At 33.4% G+C, this 19,623-nt stretch overlaps 1 protein-coding gene across 1 annotated transcript; it reads right to left on the reverse strand.

Moving 5' to 3' along the window:
• Nucleotides 1-5,069: 5,069 nt before the first annotated feature.
• LOC141700416 (F-box/kelch-repeat protein At3g23880-like) lies at nucleotides 5,070-6,473 on the reverse strand. Its single transcript, XM_074504193.1, has one exon. It carries the CDS (start codon nucleotides 6,471-6,473, stop codon nucleotides 5,070-5,072), a length of 1,404 nt encoding a protein of 467 aa, XP_074360294.1.
• Nucleotides 6,474-19,623: the final 13,150 nt, after the last annotated feature.

The raw sequence follows: 19,623 nt of genomic DNA on the forward strand, positions 1-19,623 counted from the left end.
ATAATCCTTGTTTTCATTGTGGCAGTGTTTGGCACTCTATTTATACATATAAAGAGTATCACATTTTGTATTATGATTTTTATAAACTGAAATCCTCTTTAGTTAAAGCAAAATTTGTTTCTGCATGTATAAATACTGATACTAAGAATGTTAACATAAACTCTGATATGAAGTCTTTTGCTGCATATGTTAACAAAAAGGCCAAAGGATCCAAGCATGTTTGGGTCCTTAAAAACACTAACTGATTCAAATTACTGATTGCAGGGTGATAGGAGGAATGTTCTAGTCTTGGACAATGGATGCTCAGGACAAATGACTGGTTATAAATCCCTGCTATCATAATTTGAGGAGACAGCTGGCCCAAGCATTTCTTATGGAGATGGAAAATTAGAAAAAATCTTGGTATATGGAGAAACTAAAGTTGGAAATGTCATCATTGAAAATGTAGCTCTAGTTGCAGGACTCAAGCATAATATGATCAGTGTGAGTCAAATTTGTGACAGAGGTTACCATGCCAACTTTTACAAGGAGCATTGTGAAATTGTCAGTAAGTCTGATGGCAAGATCACATTGACTAGTGTGAGACATGCTATTTTGTATGAAGCCAGGGTCTCCACAAATTTTGAAAATTCAAAAGTTTATCTACTTAGTAGAGCATCTGTGGAAGACAGCTGAAACTGGCATAAAAGACTTTCTCACCTCAACTTCAGCTATATCAATGAACTTGTGAGGAAAGATCTTGTAAGAGGATTGCCCAATGCAGTGTTTACTCTTTATGGCTTATGTGATTCATGCTTGAAAGCCCAGCAAAGGAAGACATCTTTCAAGAGTAAAACTGAATCCTCAATTCTTGAACCATATCATCTACTTCATGTTGATCTCTTTGGTCCAGTGAATGTTATGTCTATTTCCAAGAAGAGGTATGCACTCGTAATTGTTGATAAATATACAAGATACACATTGGTGTATTTTCTACACACCAAGAATGAATCTCCATCCATTCTTGTTGATCATGTGAGGGAGCTGGAGAAAGGATCAACATACAAAGTGAAGATCATCTGAAGTGATAATGGAACGGAATTCAAGAATAGCTCTATGGAAGAGTTCTGCGAACTCAAGGGGATAAAAAAGAGTTTTCTGCTCCTGGAACTCCACAACAAAATGGAGTTGTTGAAAGAAAGAATAGAACTCTGATAAAAGTTGCAAGAACCATGCTAGAAGAAGCAAGATTGTCTACCTACTTCTGGGCTGAGACTGTGCAAACTACTTGCTTTACATAAAATGTTACATTGATCAACAAGCATGGAAAGAGACCATTCGAGATGGTGAAAGGAAAGAAGTCAAATTTGAAGTTCTTTCATATTTTTGGTTATAAATGTTTTGTTCTTAAAACTCATCCGGAGCAGCTGACCAAGTTTGATCTGAAAACTGATGAAGGAATATTTGTAGGTTATCCGTTGACTATAAAAGCCTTCATAGTTTACAATCTGAGAACAAGAACAGTCATGGAGTCTAAACATGTATCTTTTGATGATAAGAAGATAACAGGTCTAGAAGATGCAGATGACCATGACAAGTTGAGATTTGAAAGTGAAGTACCTTACGCTGAACTTTTAAATCCTGACTCTGATACAATAAGTCCTGATATCACTTAAAGCTCTGAGGTTCCACAGTATAGTGGAAATTCTTCTGATACTGAAGCATATGTTGAGGGGGAGCAACATGACACAAATCCAGAGACTATTGCAAGTGATTCAACTCAAGAAACATCAGTAGAAAGATCATCAGACTCATCTTCCTCAAACTCTGATGAGTCAAATACTGATAACCATGGGAACACTGATTCAGGGGGAGCATCAAGAAATAACAGTGGTACTACTCAAAGAAATAACATAGAATTCATGGATCAAGGGGGAGGTTCTTATTCTAGGAGTCAACTTCCATTAGCAAGAAAATGGTCTAAGTCACACACACCTGACTTAATCATTGGAAACCCTGATAGTGGTGTAAGAACAAGAAAAGCCACTCAGAATGAATGTCTCTACCATTCTTTTTTATCTCAAACTGAACCTAAAAAGGTTGAAGAAGCTCTACAAGATGTTGACTAGGTCACAGCAATGCAAGAAGAGCTCAATAAATTTGAAAGGAACAAAGTCTGGACTTTTGTGCCAAGACCAAAGATCCATATATTTGATGTATGCTAGTTACAAAAGCAATTGGACATCACTTTTAAAGAAGAAAAGTTGATGCCAAAAAAGTTAATGTACATCATTTTAAGGTAAAAAAATTGATGTCAAAGAAATCCAGGTTCAAGTCTAAATGAAACATAGAAATCACTTTGTTTAAGATAAAATTGATGTCTATGTGACAGTATACACATCACTTTTAACCAAAAAATACTGATGTCAAACAACACAATGTACATCAGTTTCAGACAAACAACTGTTGTCAAAGACTAACATATTCAAATCTAAATGAAACATAGACATCACTTTATTCAAGAAAATACTGATGTTTATATGCTAAAATAGACATCACCTTTCAGTGAAGAATCAAATGTTTAATACACCATTTTACATCACCCATATGAAAATTTTTGATGTCTTTGTGACAAAAAACATAGCTCATTATATGTTTAATCTGTTTTAATAGGTGTATTTAGTTATTAAATAATTTATTTATAACATTTTTTGTAAAAAAAAATACATGGACATCAGTTTTTTAACCAAAATTGATGTCTAAGCTTGCATAGACATCGGGTATCCACCGATGTCTAGAATAGACATCACCGACATCAACATCGGTTGGTTAACAGCATAGACATCGGCCAAAAACCGATGTCTATGGACTTTTTTCTTGTAGTGAAGTAACAGTAGTAGCATTGGTGTTTGTACATATGTGAAAATCTAGAAGATAAATATTAAAACTTTTCTAACCACAGACACAAAGAATCCGCAGTAGCACTGGCTAATTAAATATTGAACTTGTAATTTAATCCGGGTTTGAACCCCGGCTGCGGAATTCATTTTTAAATTTTTTTTAACCATTATGTGTGTCTGAGTCTACCTTGGTGCAGCATCTCAACTGGTTTCCTCTTGAATAAAATGAAACTTATTTTTTGCCCAGAATTGAGCCTATTTTCTCCTGTCGAAGATTATCGTACAATTGGAGTAAACTACCAGATCGCAGCACGTAGGAAAGGACAGTTCTGGGAACACAGCACAAAGACGATGCTGGATATTACAAAGAAGCTGCTAGAAACAAGTACTAGATGATGCTTGTGGAGAGTCTAGGCTTGCTTACTATTGTTTAAACTGATCGAACAACATATTAAGCTGGAACTCTTTTGAATTTTGAATAAACAGAGTTGGCAAACAAGATAATGTGTGATACAGTTGATCCAATGTACTTGTATTCTTTTATCTGCAGTGAAGCAAAGAATCAGCTTGTTCGGATCAAGCAACACAAATTACCCTTTTTGAGAGGCTTGTCAAACTTTTTCTACTCGGCCTAATCAATGACTAATCCCATTTATGGTTCTTATTTGAGATCATTCATTTTATTGGCTAAGCTTAAATAATTAATTTGCAGGTATAGATGTGAAGTGTGTTTAAGCTAATGTGAAAGTCTCGAGAAATCGTCAAGCTTCTTGGTTACATGTTCAGATCAGAATAAAGCTGATCACTGCTTCAATATCATCAGGCATATTTCTGCTACTGCTTCAATATCATCCTTACCTGTTTATCGTATCATTCACTAAAAAATAGGTAAATAACATATATAGACTACGATACAGAACTTAATAGCTGCTTAAGTTACACTGAAGGAGAACATTTTAAAAAGTTACACTGAGAAAAATAGAAGATGACTAGATGGGAGAAGTACACACATGACTACACGAAAGAGTCTACAGATTTCATTTCCTTTTGGTCCATCACTGCAGCTCTATCAGGAACTAGTTCATTTATATTCAACAAAAAGAGTACTCCAAAAATTATTAAAAAAGAGAAACTCCGCAGCCGGGGATCAAACCCGGATTAATATCAATTTTTTGATTTAGCCAGCGCTACTACGGATTCAATATGTTATACATTTGCAAAATTATGATATATACCTTTTATGAATATTGAATGATGTCCAAATGACCCGAAATAATTCAAAATTTTAATAAAACGGTATAATTTTAACATTAAAAAATTTCAAATATCTCATTATAGTGAGGAACACATGAAATAATAACATAAATTGGATTGCAGGATTTAATAAAGTTGTATCCTTCAGCTTTTGGTTTGCTTTTGTAATCAGAGTTATGAATCATGTGTTTTTGTGTAATGTAATTGGCAGTAATATTTTTCTGCCACATTAGTTACGGTAAATCCTATTTACAGTGATATCGTTGTACTGACAAAATTATTATTTGCAGGGTTGGTGTACTAGTTAAGATCTTGCCTTATGTGACCAAGGTAAGAATTTAGCGAAAGGTACACAAAAATACAACTGAACATTTTGTAGTTGATCTGACAGCCACCTATAGTCACTAATAATAACACCAAATGAAGAAGTCATTAAAACTTTACTCAGGATTGTTTTTACAACCACATAATAATCCAACTCTAATTCAACATGAGACCTGTTTACCTCCTTCATCCAGCACAACGCCTCTCGCCCTGCAATGGCCTCTGCTATCTCGGGAGCAACAAACCCTTCTGCAGAACCAATTCGAGCTTCCACCAGAACGCCCTCGTGATTTCAAGCTTACTAAATAAGCTTGCTCTTAACCATAAAGATTCATATTCTTGTTAAGTGTTAACATATATTTTAACTATATTCTTGTTCTTTTAACATCATTCTTGAGTGATTACATCTCATGAAACCTGGAAAAAGCAAACCACAGATATTAAAAAAACTGAAATCATATCTCATTTTTTTGGAACAATTGTCACTAACACACAATGATGGAATTATTAAGCAAAAAACAAAATCCACAAAATTCATAAAACTCACTTGCCTTGGGAAGTCACGTTCACAAACAAGGAATCAATCTTGATATTTTGCCCGATCAATTCAATTCAAATATTAAGCAAGGCTAGAGTCTCCACAAAAGGATGAATAACAAACTGTGGGGGGCACTCCCATGGGTAATCGTAATTCGTATTGGGTGTCCAACTAACACATGAATCAACAAAATCGTTGGCCTCATCATTATCAAGATTATATGAAACCAGGTCCTTTGATCTTGCAAGAATTGGTTCTCCATTGTTCCTTACACCCAAAACTTCTGCACGTATAGAAGTGATACCTTCACATGTATCAATGCTCATCTTTTTCTCCCAAGAAAATTCATTTAACGAATCATATTTTAGTACCCACATGCTGAAATAATCATATATACGAGAATTACATGTTTTACTCCAAAGAAAGTAAGCAAGAGATGATTGCCCAAGCGAATGAAGAACTGGAATGCAAGGCCGACTGTCTATATTATATTCGGGCAATGAGATTACACGAAGCATGTCACTCTTGGTATCGTAGCACAATATTTTTCTTCTGTAGTCGGAACCCTTTGCTATCCAAAATGCAGCACCATTAACAAAAACAGCATCATTGTAACCAATGTCACAAACGAAAACCTTATCTTGACTTAATGCCTTCCAAGAATTAGATTTTAGACTATAAACACTAATGAAGACTGAATGAGGGTCACGCTTACCACGGGCCAAATGCAGAGGTTTGACAACATGCACCACAACATAATCATTGATTTCTGATACAAACCCAAAAGCCAATGCATTCCACCTACTCTCGCTAAAACGAAGAGGTGAATCCGGGAGAGTTTTGTATTTTTCAACTAGAGGATTCCACAGATATATGTTATTATCAACATAACCATTTGAACGAATTAAAATTGCCGTGCAGATCAGACCATTTGATACTGCACGCCACGCACCGCTAACCTTAGGCAAGCCAGGAAGATGTTTAATCTTGCAGTATTCTTGACATTGCACATCATCAAAATGTATTGTTAATAGTCCTTTTCGAAGATTTTCAAAATAGAGATATTTAGAATTAGGATTACGGACAATAGTTTTCTGCTGATTTAATTGAAGGGTTATAAACATCGGAGTTTGAACGAGAAAGTACCATGATTTTTTGACGCACCTGCAACGTAAGATATATTTTACGGGCAGTCTTACAAGAATTCCTGCTAACAAATCTTCCGACAAGTCATCAATCTGCAGTCCTTTATTCTCAGGGATATTGCAAACAAGGTCATTAAACAAGGTCATCTTCATCTTCTTCTTCCCCTGTTGCTTTCGAGAGCCTTCAAACGAGTTCAACGTACCACTTTGTTGTTTCTTCGAACGCTTGTGAAGCCTTCGGTTGAGGAGCTGAGCTGTAAAAAATCCCAAAAACCTCATCTTCTTCCTGTACTTGTTTACTAACCGAGAGTTGTGAGAAGAGAACTTAGACATTGATTTGATATTAAAGTAAATTTACTTTGTCAATTCAATTCTAATTCTAATTCTAATTGATGTTAAAGTAAATTTACTCTATAAATTTAAATTCAAAAATCTATAATTTTTTAATAGATATTAAAATTGAAAGATAATTTGTTAATCGGTATAATTGTCTCGAGATAAAATAAAATCATGTACACTTTTCTGCCTGAAACAAATAAAATTAAATAATGTTTAGCGGGATTGGTTGGTATAATATACCTCAAGTTAAGACAAAATAATAGATGCTACTGATCTGGTTAAAAATATAATACTTTTAAATTGATATAAAACAAAAACACATTATTCAAACGGATTAAAAAATTAATATACAATTGATCCAAATTAAAACGAATTAAAATCAAAATATAGTTCTACCAACTAAAAAAATTGTATATATACTAATTATCCGAACAAAAATAAAATCATCATTTTGGTCCATAAATAAAAAATTAAAATCAAATATAATAATTAGTTGGATTTAATTGATATAATGCGTCTCGAATTAAAACACAATAATGTAAATTATTGGTTCATGATTAGATAAAATTAACATCACAGTAAAGTATAATTCGTATAATTGATCTAAACTAAAATTTAGCTGCGTCATTAAGCTTTTATAAAATCATAATTTTCTTTTTGCTCGCCAACTCCCTCACTCATCTCGCGAGGTTTCTCTTTTCTCAAGTTAATCGAGAGGTTTCACGGGTTTTCTCTGGTGGAAAACCCTAACTCCTTCATTTTCTTTCTAAAATCCAATTTTTTGTGTGTTTGTGTATCTCCTGTTGAAGTGTGTGTTTTATCTCTACTTTTGGGGTATATAGTTATGTTTTTGTATTGAATCTGTTGAGAAAGATTTTATGATGTTTTTGATTAATAATACAAGTTGGGATGTGGATTTTACACGTCAAATATATTGTTGTGTGTGTACTACGTATTGGTAGAATTGAATCTCGAATACGCGTGTGTGTTTCCTCCTAACAAGTGGTATCACAGCCGAGTTTCGAGTTTCGTGATGAATTGGGTTGGAGGAACGTTCGAGGTTCAATTGATATGGTGGAGTACGTTCGTGGATATGTTGACAAAGTTATGTGCGGTATGGCGGTTGACTTGCACCGTGGATCAATTCGTTCGGACTCAAGGTTGAAGATGGAAGGGATCATTGTAATAGTTTCAATGGTTTGATAGTTGATCAATCAGGTAAAGATGGAAGGGATCATTGGATGATGTTGTTGTTATTCTTCAAGAGGCCGAAGGATTGTGAAAGTAAGGATTGGGTGACTCAATGATTAAAGGAGGCACTTGTGCTTGATGCACATAATTTTGTGGATGGATATGTCGTTATAATGAAGAACGGTAAATTGGAGGTATTGGAGGTCACTATACGGGTTTTAGTGATTTTCAAAAGTTGGAAGAACGAGATGAAAGGATTCTTATTCGAGGGGAGGCATCAGCGAACTGACATTGATGTTTTGATAGTTACCGTTCTATTTGATCTAGAGTATTAGGTTGAAGGGGAGGATTGTTGGGTTTCAACTCAAGATGATTGGTTGGGTTTGGTGATACAAGACATAATTGGATTGAATAATAATTTTATGTGTTGAAAATTATTATCATAATGGGATTGGGTAATAATCGTATGTATTAGACAATTATTATCATATAATGGGAATGGGTAATAATTGTATGGGTAGACAATTATTATTATAATCAGATTATGTTTGTCTTGTTGGCTACGTTTGTGATGACTATATTACATAGTCATGTTATTATTTTGAGTATGCTTAAGAGATGTACTTGTTTTAGGTATCGTGTGCGAGATGCTTGAGCATTGGTTGACTCAAGTATCAGTTTGGGACACCATTGAGGTGTTATGTATTGATGTATTGTTGATGTATTGTTGATGATTTTTTTGAGTAATAATACAAGTTGGGATGTGAATTTTATACGTCAAATATATTATTGTGTGTGTGTACTCCGTATTGGTAGAACTAAATCTCGAATATGTGTGTGCGTGTTTCCTCCTAACAGATACCATGAATCTCGTTGTCGGGAAGAGTACATTTACTGGATTTTTCTAATCCTTACGTGCAAGATGAATTTTAATTTTTTTTATAATTTCTTCATATGACTAAAATTGATATATCTTAACATCCGTATGGTTGGATCGTCGAAAAATCATTATAAAATTAATCTTGTAAATCGGGAACGAGTCTCGTTGTCGGGAGAGGTACTTTTACTGGATTTTATTTAATCCTGACATGCAAGATGATTTTCAAATTTGTTAATAATTTTTTCTTATAACTAAGATTGATATATCTTAACATCAATACGGTTGGATCGTCGAAAAAATCATTTTAAAAATTAATCTTGTAAATCAGGAACAAGTCTCGTTGTCGGGAGGGGTAAATTTACTGGATTTTTCTAATCCTGACGTGCAAGATAAATTTCAATTTTTTTAATAATTTTTTCATATGACAAAAATTGATATATCTTAACATCCGTACGGTTGGATCGTCGAAAAAATTATTTTAAAAATTAATCTTGTAAATCGGGAACGAGTCTCGTTGTCGGGAGGGGTACTTTTACTGGATTATAATCCTGACATGCAAGATGGATTTCAAATTTGTTAATATTTTTTTCTTATGAATAAAATTGATATATCTTAACATCAGTACGGTTTGATCATCAAAAAAATTATTTTAAAAATTAATCTTGTAAATCCAGAACAAGTCGCGTTGTCGTGAGTGGTCCTTTTAATAGATTTTTTAAATCCTCACATGCAAGGTGAATTTCAAAATTTTTAATAATTTTTTCGTATGACTAAAATTGATAAATCTTAATATCCGTACGGTTGGATCGTTGAAAAAATCAGTTTACAAATTAATCTTGTAAATTGGGAACAAGTCTCGTTGTCGGGAGGGGTACTTTTATTGGATTTTTCTAATCGTGACTTGCAAGATGCATTTCAAATTTGTTAATAATTTTTTCTTATGACTAAAAATAATATATCTTAACATCCGTACGGTTGGATCGTCGAAAAAATCATTTTAAAAATTAATCTTGTAAATCGGGAACGAGTCTCGTTGTCGAGAGTGGTACTTTTACTGGATTTTCTAATCCTGACATTTAAGATGAATTTCAAATTTGTTAATAATTTTTTCATATGAATCAAATTGATATATCTTAACATCCGTACGGTTGGATCATCGAAATAATCATTTTTAAAATTAAGCAATGTTTCACGTAAAGCTGTATTGCCCTCATCATTCACCAGTACCTTCTCCAATAACCTTATTTTAACTAAGGCCACACGTTCTTCATCGGTCAGCACCCTGCAGTCATCCTAGTTAGAGTCACGATACATCTCCAACCTTTGTAGCTTCCCACAATTTGGAGTCCATTATCTGCTGGTTGGTCGTAACTGAGGAGCATGCGGGGCTAGAGTTTGATTCTGCTTTTGCTCGATATGTATTGAAATAAATTGTAGATTTTGTCTGTTTTTTTTTAAATTCACAGTTTCTCTTTTAATGTGATTCTTAGGTAGTTATCTACTTGATTTTAGTTTTTCACTTTTTCCTAGTAAATTCCATTAAGATCTCCACTTTTTGCCTTCTATATTCCCTATCTTCTAGAACTGACTGTTTTCTCTGTATGTTCAATTGTAGCGCCATCACTTGTGTAAAGTGACATTTGTTCCGAATCTTTGACCCGTTAGGGCATCTCCAAGAGTGGCCAAGATTTTTGGCCTAAATTTTGGCTTAAATTTGGACCGAGACAACTCTCTATTCCAATAGTTCGGTCTAAATTTTGGTCCAAATTCATATATCAATATTTTATTTTTTTAACTATTAATATATTGTTATTTTAATGTGTTGGTACTAATTCACATACTTATTCATATTAATTTCAAACTTAAAAATTTATTAAATTATAAAACATTACACTTAAACAAGAAAAAATAATATTATAATTAAATTAACTAAAAGAAAAATAGAAAATATTGAACTACTCCGAATTAGTATATTGTTCCCACACATGCTCGATTAATGCATCTCGAAGAAGAATATGAGCTTTTTTGTTTTTTATTTTCGATATCGTCAAAGAAATTGTTGATATCGAGTATTTTCATCATTTTCAAGCGTCTCAACTTCGGGAATTGGAATTTCGATCAGCTCTTGAATTGAAGCACTCAAATCACGTTCATCTTCACTCAAGTATATTATTAATTTGAATTAAAAATATGTTCATCTTCACTCAAGTATATTATTATTAGAAATATGTGAATAGCCGGCACTATTCAATGGCCTAAATTGGAATAGGCCACTGTTGAATCGGTCCAAATTTAGACCGATAGGCCACTCTTGGAGATGGCCTTATAAGAATAACTAAATAGGCCGATTCTTTCCTTAGAACGTACTACTCGAGCTATTTCTGTTTTAGGGCTACTAAAATGCATATTCGGTGCTGAATGCATTTGCCAGATGATATGTAATGACCAACATGTTATTCAATGTTTCACTGGTCTGTTTCACTTATAGGAAGATGTGTATTGAACTTGAAGCAAGTTTCTTTTTCAAATCTATCTAATAATAGAGAAATGTGTGCTTCTTATCTTTTTTAATGATCTATTTGAATTTGATTACTGGAGAAATTTGCTGATGATTATCGTGTTACAAATACGTCTGATAGAGGACCTCTCAACGCGTGCTTCTTACCTTTTTAATGAGCATTTGCCAATGTTTCTGATGACATGGTAGTAGAACTTTATGCTTGTGCAAAGGAGATTGGAATATTAAAGCTGTGGAATCATGAAATAATGATAGTGAAAGAACCTGCAGAGAAGATTATGCAGCAAGTAGTCTAATAGAACAGGGGAGAACAAGTGCATGTATAATTATATATGAACTAAAGCTCTCAGTTGAAACTGAGAATAAATGTGCTGAGCATGACTGGGGACTATATATAGAGGGGTCTTTTGGCTAGTTTGTATTAGGAATAGCAGATATTATGGAAATTATATCCTCAAGAAAAATGCTAATTTTTTTAAAATGTTTTCAAAAAAAATTCCAAAAATCTCAGTTAACCGGTGGTCATTTATATCTTAAATGGATCTCATGTATATTAATATGCGCATCACAAATGAACATGACATGTAATTTTAGAAGAATAAGTTTGGTACTCAATTTAGTACAAAATCTTGAGTGCGAACAATTTGGATATTTTTTGTAGTTTTATTTTACTCAAGTGAATTAAGATAATTAAGATGTGAGACATTTTAATATTAAATAAAGTGAATTCAAAATTCAACATATTGAATCTGCAGTAGCACTGGCTAAATTAATCATCAATTCTTGATATAATCCGGGTTCGATCCCCGGCTGCGAAACTACTCTTTTATTTTATATTTTTGCCCTTGTTTCTGAGACTACATTCTTGCAACATCTCAGTACATGATAAAATACAGCTTACCTTAACTGCCCCTTACATATTGATCATATGAAGTTCAGGTAGGTTAATCAGACTGTTTTGTTCTGCTGCTCAGGTCTTGTTCATTTACGTTTCGATGAATGCCCCTTACATATTGATCATATGAAGTTCAGGTAGGTTAATCAGACTGTTTTGTTCTGCTGCTCAGGTCCTGTTCATTTACGTTTCGATGAATTTGAACTGGGATATGTTTGTTCATAAAATGATGGGCACTTATTGATCAATTTCGATATTTTTGCATCACTAAAATATCCATATTTCTTGAAAAGATTCCTAACAGGCTCATTATTTATAGTAACATTACCTTTAGATTGAGCTTTGTCTGATAAATATGTATGATTAAACTTCAAGAAACACAAATGGGTTGATTTTAAAGAAGTAACAGTAGTATTTGTGTTTGTAGTTTGTACATACAGTATGTCAAAATCTACAAGATAAATATTTAAAATTCTCCATGCACAGAAGCAAAGAATCTGCAGTAGCTCTGGCTAATTAAACATCGAACTTACGATAAATATTTAAAATTCTCCAAGAAAAGAATCATTTTTTAATTTTTTTTTAACCATTGTGTGTGTCTGAGTCTACCTTGCTGCAACATCTCAGTACAAAATAAAATGAAACTTATTTTTTGCCCGGAATTGAGCATTTTTTTTTAATTCAGCAAGGGCATAATTACCATTTTTTGAGATGCTTTTCAAACTTTTTCTACTCGGGGGTAATCAATGACTAATGCCATTTTATTGCCTAAGCTTAAATTATTTATTTGCAGGTAATGTGAAAGTCTCCAGGCATATTTATTTGCATGTTCAGATAAGAATATAGCTGATTACTGCTTCAATATCATCAGGCATATTTGTGTTACTGCTTCAATATCATCCTTACTTGTTTATCGTATCATTCACTAAACTTAATACCTGCTTAAGTTACACCGAAGGAGAACAATTTAAAAAGTTATTGTAGCGGGTCCTGAGAAAAATAGAAGATGACTAGATGAGAGAAGTACTCACATGACTACACGAAAGAGTCTCCAGATTGAAAGTACTTGAATTAAGCTATTCTGCTATCAATGTAATCGCTGTGAACTACTACTCATTTCTTTTTGTTCCATCAGTGCAGCTCTATCAGGAACTAGTTCATTTATATTCAACAAAAAGAGTACTCTCTTCTCTGTGGTACTTAATAATCCTTCGGTAAAAGTCAATAATTAGGTAAAGTCTGCTGGAACTGAAACCGCCAAGCTTCAGAACAAGCCCAAACTGGACAGACTAAAGTCTGCAAAAACAAGCCATATAACCTGGATTACAGCAAGGATAGGAATGGCAAAAAAAATTTTAAAAAGAGAAACTCCGCAGCCGGGGATCGAACCCGGATTAATATCAATTTTTTTGATTTAGCCAGCGCTACTGCGGATTCAATGTGGTACAAACTTACAAAATAATAATATATATCTTTTACTAAATATTGGATGATGTCCAAATATTGAATGATGTCCAAATAAAGGGAGATTATTCAATACTCTATATTAAGGAATGTTTTGTTCGTATTTTATTATAAATTAATAATTATTTTAATATTTTTAAAATCTAAATTAAGAATGGTGAGTCCTAAAATATTAAAAAGTAAGCCCTAATTTAACAATTTTTAACACTGTAAGGTTCACCAATCCCCTTTTTGGGTTTTAAAAATATTAAAAAATAAATTATTAAAATATACACTGAATTAGGTTTTAGGAATTAGGGTCTAGGCCCTAACCCCTAGTATTTAAAACCCTAATTTAATCTACGGTTTAGGACCTAAACTTTAATAACTGAACTATAAATATTAATTATTTTTAATATTTTAGGTTTCACCATATCTCAGTTTGGATTTTAAACATATTAAAATATTTATAGACATGGATAAAATATGAATAAAACATCTTTTAGAATATCGTGTTAAGTTTAGAAACATAATATTATCTAGTATTTTTTGTAAAAAAAAATTGAAAAACGAAACACCAATTTGAGTTTTCCCACAAAACTCAACATCAGTCTCCGTTTTTAGCATAAAAAAATTAAAAAAATGTATCACACATTTGCGTTTTGCATGTTGGGAAAAAAAAGAAACGCGAAATCACGTTTTTGGTTTATAGAAAACGGACTTCGAGACCCGTTTTGAAATGACATTTGAGGTCATTTTTCTCAAAATAGCAATTAGGGTATTCTATCCCAAAAAGTGACCAACTCCACCAAATTTATAAGTAAAAATTGCACTTTTTTATTTTAAAAAATTAAGAGTTAGAAATGAAAATAAAAGTTAAGAGTAGATGATAAAAAACGTTAGGATTAGATATTGAACGAACGTTTCTAATTAACATCACTTTAAGGTTAGTTTGATAAATATTGTAATTGATTATTAATTACGAGAGATGAATACGCATGTTCATAGAGTTACATGAAGTTAATTTCATGCCTTTTATATGTTGATCCACGTAATTACTCATCAGTTTTTGATGAGTTAAAACTAGTTCAATTTGCAAGATTTCTATCATTTAGAATTTAGAATTTGATCAAATCCGTCTCTATCACTTAGACCGGTTTTCTAATTATGTAGTTGACATGAGAATCAAAACTGATTTTCAAAATTTACAGAGTATTCTTGACTTCCCCCAAAAGATGGTTGAAAAGTACAAAGATTTTAAATTTTATTGACTTTATATGTTGGTAACTAATTTTACCGATTGCAACTACAACAATTAAGAGAGGATTTTTAGCCAAAAAATTTCACAATTATCCAATTTATAAAATCGTATTTTGAATATTTTCGAGCCGATTTCGAACCAAACTCAAGCCGAATATGCCAAAACCTCGTCTCCAGCTCATTTCTTAACAAACACAATTTTGTGCTCTAGCTCAAGTTTTTAATGAACCGCGCGAGTTGTTCGTAAACATCTTCATAAAATGATAATCTGGTTTATAATACATTATTCTAATAGATATTCATTTAGTTGGGGGGAAAAAATTCCAACGCCCGTATATTTGAACCTGGATCCGTTACTTTGCATCAACATTTACCTTTATAACACCATTTAGAGGCCTGACCCACCTATCTCCTCCATATTTAGGACATGTAAATGGAGAGACATTTAAACTAAACTGAGCCTTCTTCGACAACCTAAGCAAACTGCAAACTACTACAAGGCCACTGCAAAGGCAACTACTACTGGTACTACAAGACCAATGCAACCAACTGCAGACCAACCTAAACCCAAATACTAGAATCCAAGGAAACTAAGGACTAGAACAAGGACTAGAACAAAGAGACTAAAGCCAGGAAACCCTAAACGTCTAATATGATAATTTCTTTTTATCCCATCTGTAAGTCTGTTGCAAAAGAAGGGCCAGCCATCGAGGAGTTGACAGATATAGAAGATGCAGTACTAAAACTAGGACCAGAACTAGGACCATCCAACACCATCTTGCCTTAACCTTTATCAACCATGTTACCAGAGCTGATAAGAGCTTTGCTTCCCCCTTCATCTGGTTCTTTAATGGTAGTAAGGCTCGCAGATATATCATGATTCATATTGATAAGAGATGGATCTTCCTCAAGAATTGGATTAGACAAAGTTGCATTATGTGCCATCAAATTAGAGACTGAAGGGTCAAGTGAAGGAACTTTCATCTGCATCATTTCTGAAGAAATAAAAGTATTTGCAGTTGGCTGATTCAGAGGAGGAAGCCTGCAAAACCTCTCCCAGGCCCAAGTCTGGAATGATCTCGAAAGCATCTAAATGAGGGCCAAGACCATGTCTAGATCTAGATATTCTTGTTTAACTATATTATTGTTCTTTTAAGATTATTCTTTAGTCATTACATCACATCTAACCTAGAAAAGAGCAAACCACAAATATCTAAATAAAATTGAAATCATATCTCGTTTTTTGGAACAATTGTCAGTAACGCACAATGATGGAATTATTAAGCAAAAAAACAAAATCCACAAAATTCATAAACCTCACTTGCCTTGGGAAGTCACGTTCACAAACAAGGATTCAATCTTGATATTTTGCCCGATCAATTCAATCAAATATTAAGCAAGGCTAGAGTCTCCACAAAAGGATGAATAACAAACGGTGGGGGGCACTCCCATGGGTAATCGTAATTCGGATTGGGTGTCCAACTAACACATGAATCAACAAATTTGTTGGGCTCATCATTATCAAGATTATACGAAACCAGGTCCCTTGATCTTGCAAGAATTGGTTCTCCGTTGTTCCTTACACCCAAAACTTCTACACGTATAGGAGTGCTACATGTTTTACTCCAAAGAAAGTAAGCAAGAGATGATTGCTCAAGCGAATGAAGAACTGGAATGCAATGCCAACTGTCTTTATCATCTTCGGGCAATGAGATTACACGAAGCATGTCACTCTTGGTATCGTAGCACAATATTTTTCTTCTGTAGTCGGAACCCTTTGCTATCCAAAATGCAGCACCATTAACAAAAACAGCATCTCTGTAACTAATGGCACAAACGAAAACCTTATCTTGACTTAATGCCTTCCAAGAATTAGATTTTAGACTATAAACACTAATGAAGACTGAATGAGGGTCATGCTTACCACGGGCCAAATGCAGAGGTTTGACAACATGCACCACAACATAATCATTGATTTCCGGTAAAAACCCAAAAGCCAATGCATTCCACCTACTCTCGCTAAAAGGAAGAGGTGAATCCGGGAGAGTTTTGTATTTTTCAACTAGAGGATTCCACAGATATAATTGTTATCAACATACCAATTTGAACTGTAATATCCCGTAATTTTTAGAATTCGATCAATAATGGAATAATAGAAAAAAATATTAAAATTAGATAAGGACTAGGATTTAAAATTAGATTAGACTAATGGGCCTAAAATTTTGGATCAGATACTAATATGGATAACTTGTAGGTTAAGATATAGGGTTTTGTATCGTTATAAATACCCCATATTCGTATTCCTTGTTTTTATCATTAAAATTCGTAGGACTCTTCTCAGCAAAAATCAGCAGTCTTGTAAAATTCGTAGAAAATTCATCGTAAGTCGGAATTCAGTGATCCTGGACTTTTCGTAAAGCTCTTTTCGTTCTCTACAACTTTCGTGTTTCATCTTTTTCAAGAAAATGTCGTTTAGAGGGTCAAAAAAGCTATATTCAGATCTGGTCAGGCTTTGGGGTAAGTACTTTTTGACCTACTTTTATTTTCGGAAAAGTTTTGATACTCTGATTTTCGAATTTCGTATAAGATATAAGAATTCTGTTTCGAACTATATAAGAATAAGATACGAGAATCTTTTGAAACCCAGTCTCTACGTTTTCGAACCCGTTCGTAATTTACGCTATAGTTCTGGAACTAGCCTTAGATACCCTTAGTAGGCGCACGAGTATGCAACTTTAGATACCTATTAAGGGCGCGTAATTATTGAATTTTAGATGCCGACCACTGGCAAAGTGTGGTATATGAGAATAAGAATAAGAATTAGATGCCGGCTACTGGCAAAGTGTGGCCGTAGATCAAGACTGTGGTATTTATAAGAATTATCGTTTCATTATGTTTTACTCTGTTCTGATCTGTTATAAAAATCTGCTCTCTTCTGTTTTAAATTCTGAATTTTAAGATATAAAACTTTGGGTTGGATTTATTTTAGAAATTGTTTTTACAAAATTATTATTGTTTTGAGAAAAATCATTTTATTAAAAACACTCATTGTTTTCCGGTTAAATAGTTAGTCAATTTGTACTTGCTGAGTTTTGTACCTCACCCCTTTTATATTTCAGGTTTTGTATATGATTCGAGTTGGAAATCATTGGAGTTCGAGGATCTTAGTATGGGAGTAGATTGACCTTTGGGCTTCCGTTTTTAGCTGCGCTTTCGTAATAGTACCTTTGTGATAGAGTTTTAGATTAATAAATTATATTTTGTAATAGTTTTGATTTAGAGTTAATAGTCCGGAAGTGTGGGCTTTTGCATGAACGAAGTAAAGTTGCCGTGCAGATCAGACCATTTGATACTGCACGTCACGCACCGCTGACCTTAGGCAAGCCAGGAAGATGTTTAATCTTGCAGTATTCTTGACATTGCACATCATCAAAATGTATTGTTAATTCTCCGATTCGATAATTTTCAAAATAGAGATATTTAGAATTAGGATTACGGGCAATAATTTTCTGCTGATTTAATTGAAGGGTAATAAACATCGGAGTTTGACCGAGAAAGTACCATGATTTTTGGACGCACCTGCAACGTAAGATATATTTTACGGGGAGTCTTACAAGAATTCCTGCTAACAAATCTTCCGACAAGTCATCAATCTGCAATCCTTTATTCTCAGGGATATTGCAAACAAGATCATTAAACAAGGCCATCTTCATCTTCTTCTTCCCCTGTTGCTTTCGAGAGCCTTCAATCGAGTTCAACGTACTACATTGTTGTTTCTTCGAACGCTTGTGAAGCCTTCGGTTGAGGAGCTGAGTTTTAAAAAAATCCCAAAAATCTCATCTTCTTCCTGTACTTAGACATTGATTTGATTTCGGGAAATTTGGCCCGCTGCAGCTTATTATTTATTTGACCTAACCTGTTCTTGTTTTTCCGCATCTTTCTAGATTTTATTTTTAAGATCATCCAATTTTTAACAATCCCTATTGGTCGGTCGGGTCAGGTCAATCCTATTTATTGGCAGTCGGCCAATTTTTATTGATCATTAAATTAATTTTAATTCTAGTTGATATTAACATTACAAGAAAAACGGGTAAATACGACCGGTTAAAAATCCGTTGTATTTTGTTGAAGAAGATAGATAGATACAAAATTGCAAGTTGATAAGTTTCGAAACGTACCGAATTTCTGGAGGGTCGGATCGGAAAATTGAAAAATGAGTTGCGGGAGAAGAGCAGGGGAGTGCAACGAAGTAAAGTGGTACATAAAGTTTCCAATGAGAGTTATGTGAATTGTGGGGTTTAGAAGGGGTTTAGGCCATTTGAGAGAGATAGAGAGGTAGAAAAAGAAAGAAGGGGAGCAAGGGAGGAGGAGGAGGCGCGGGGGTTAGGTAGACACTGGACAGGGTAACAAGGGGTGGGGGCGGGGGCGGGTGGTAAGGGGTTTAAAATTAAAAAATTATATTATTTTATAGTTTTTTTATAAAATATAATACCAACCCTTAGATTATATTTTAGTGTTTAAATTTGCGGATCGCTGACGTGGTCAGGCTAAATACAACCGCAGTTAGTTGAATTTAGGAGTGTCAATTTATAAATTCAGTTCATTTATTACGTATTTGTTGTTATGAAAATTAAAATCCGGATTATTTCTATAAAAAATATTGGAATTTGTTAAACTTTTTCTTAAAATTTTATAATTTTATAATTTATTTTAAAAACTCATTATTTTAATAGAAAATTAAATTTTGATTTTGATCGATTTTATGATAAATTCAATTAATAAGAATGTGCGGTAAAATTTAGAATTATGTTTAATTATACTTTATTTGTTAAAATAATGGAGCTCCAATAATTAAAATACATTTTATTTTTTCTAAATTTTTATAATATTACTAAAATATATAGATATTGAAATCTGTAAAGTTAGATCATTCATAAATATTTTTAAAAATCGAAAC

The sequence above is a fragment of the Apium graveolens genome, unplaced genomic scaffold, assembly GCF_009905375.1.
Source record: "Apium graveolens cultivar Ventura unplaced genomic scaffold, ASM990537v1 ctg2318, whole genome shotgun sequence".
Lineage (NCBI taxonomy): Eukaryota > Viridiplantae > Streptophyta > Magnoliopsida > Apiales > Apiaceae > Apium > Apium graveolens.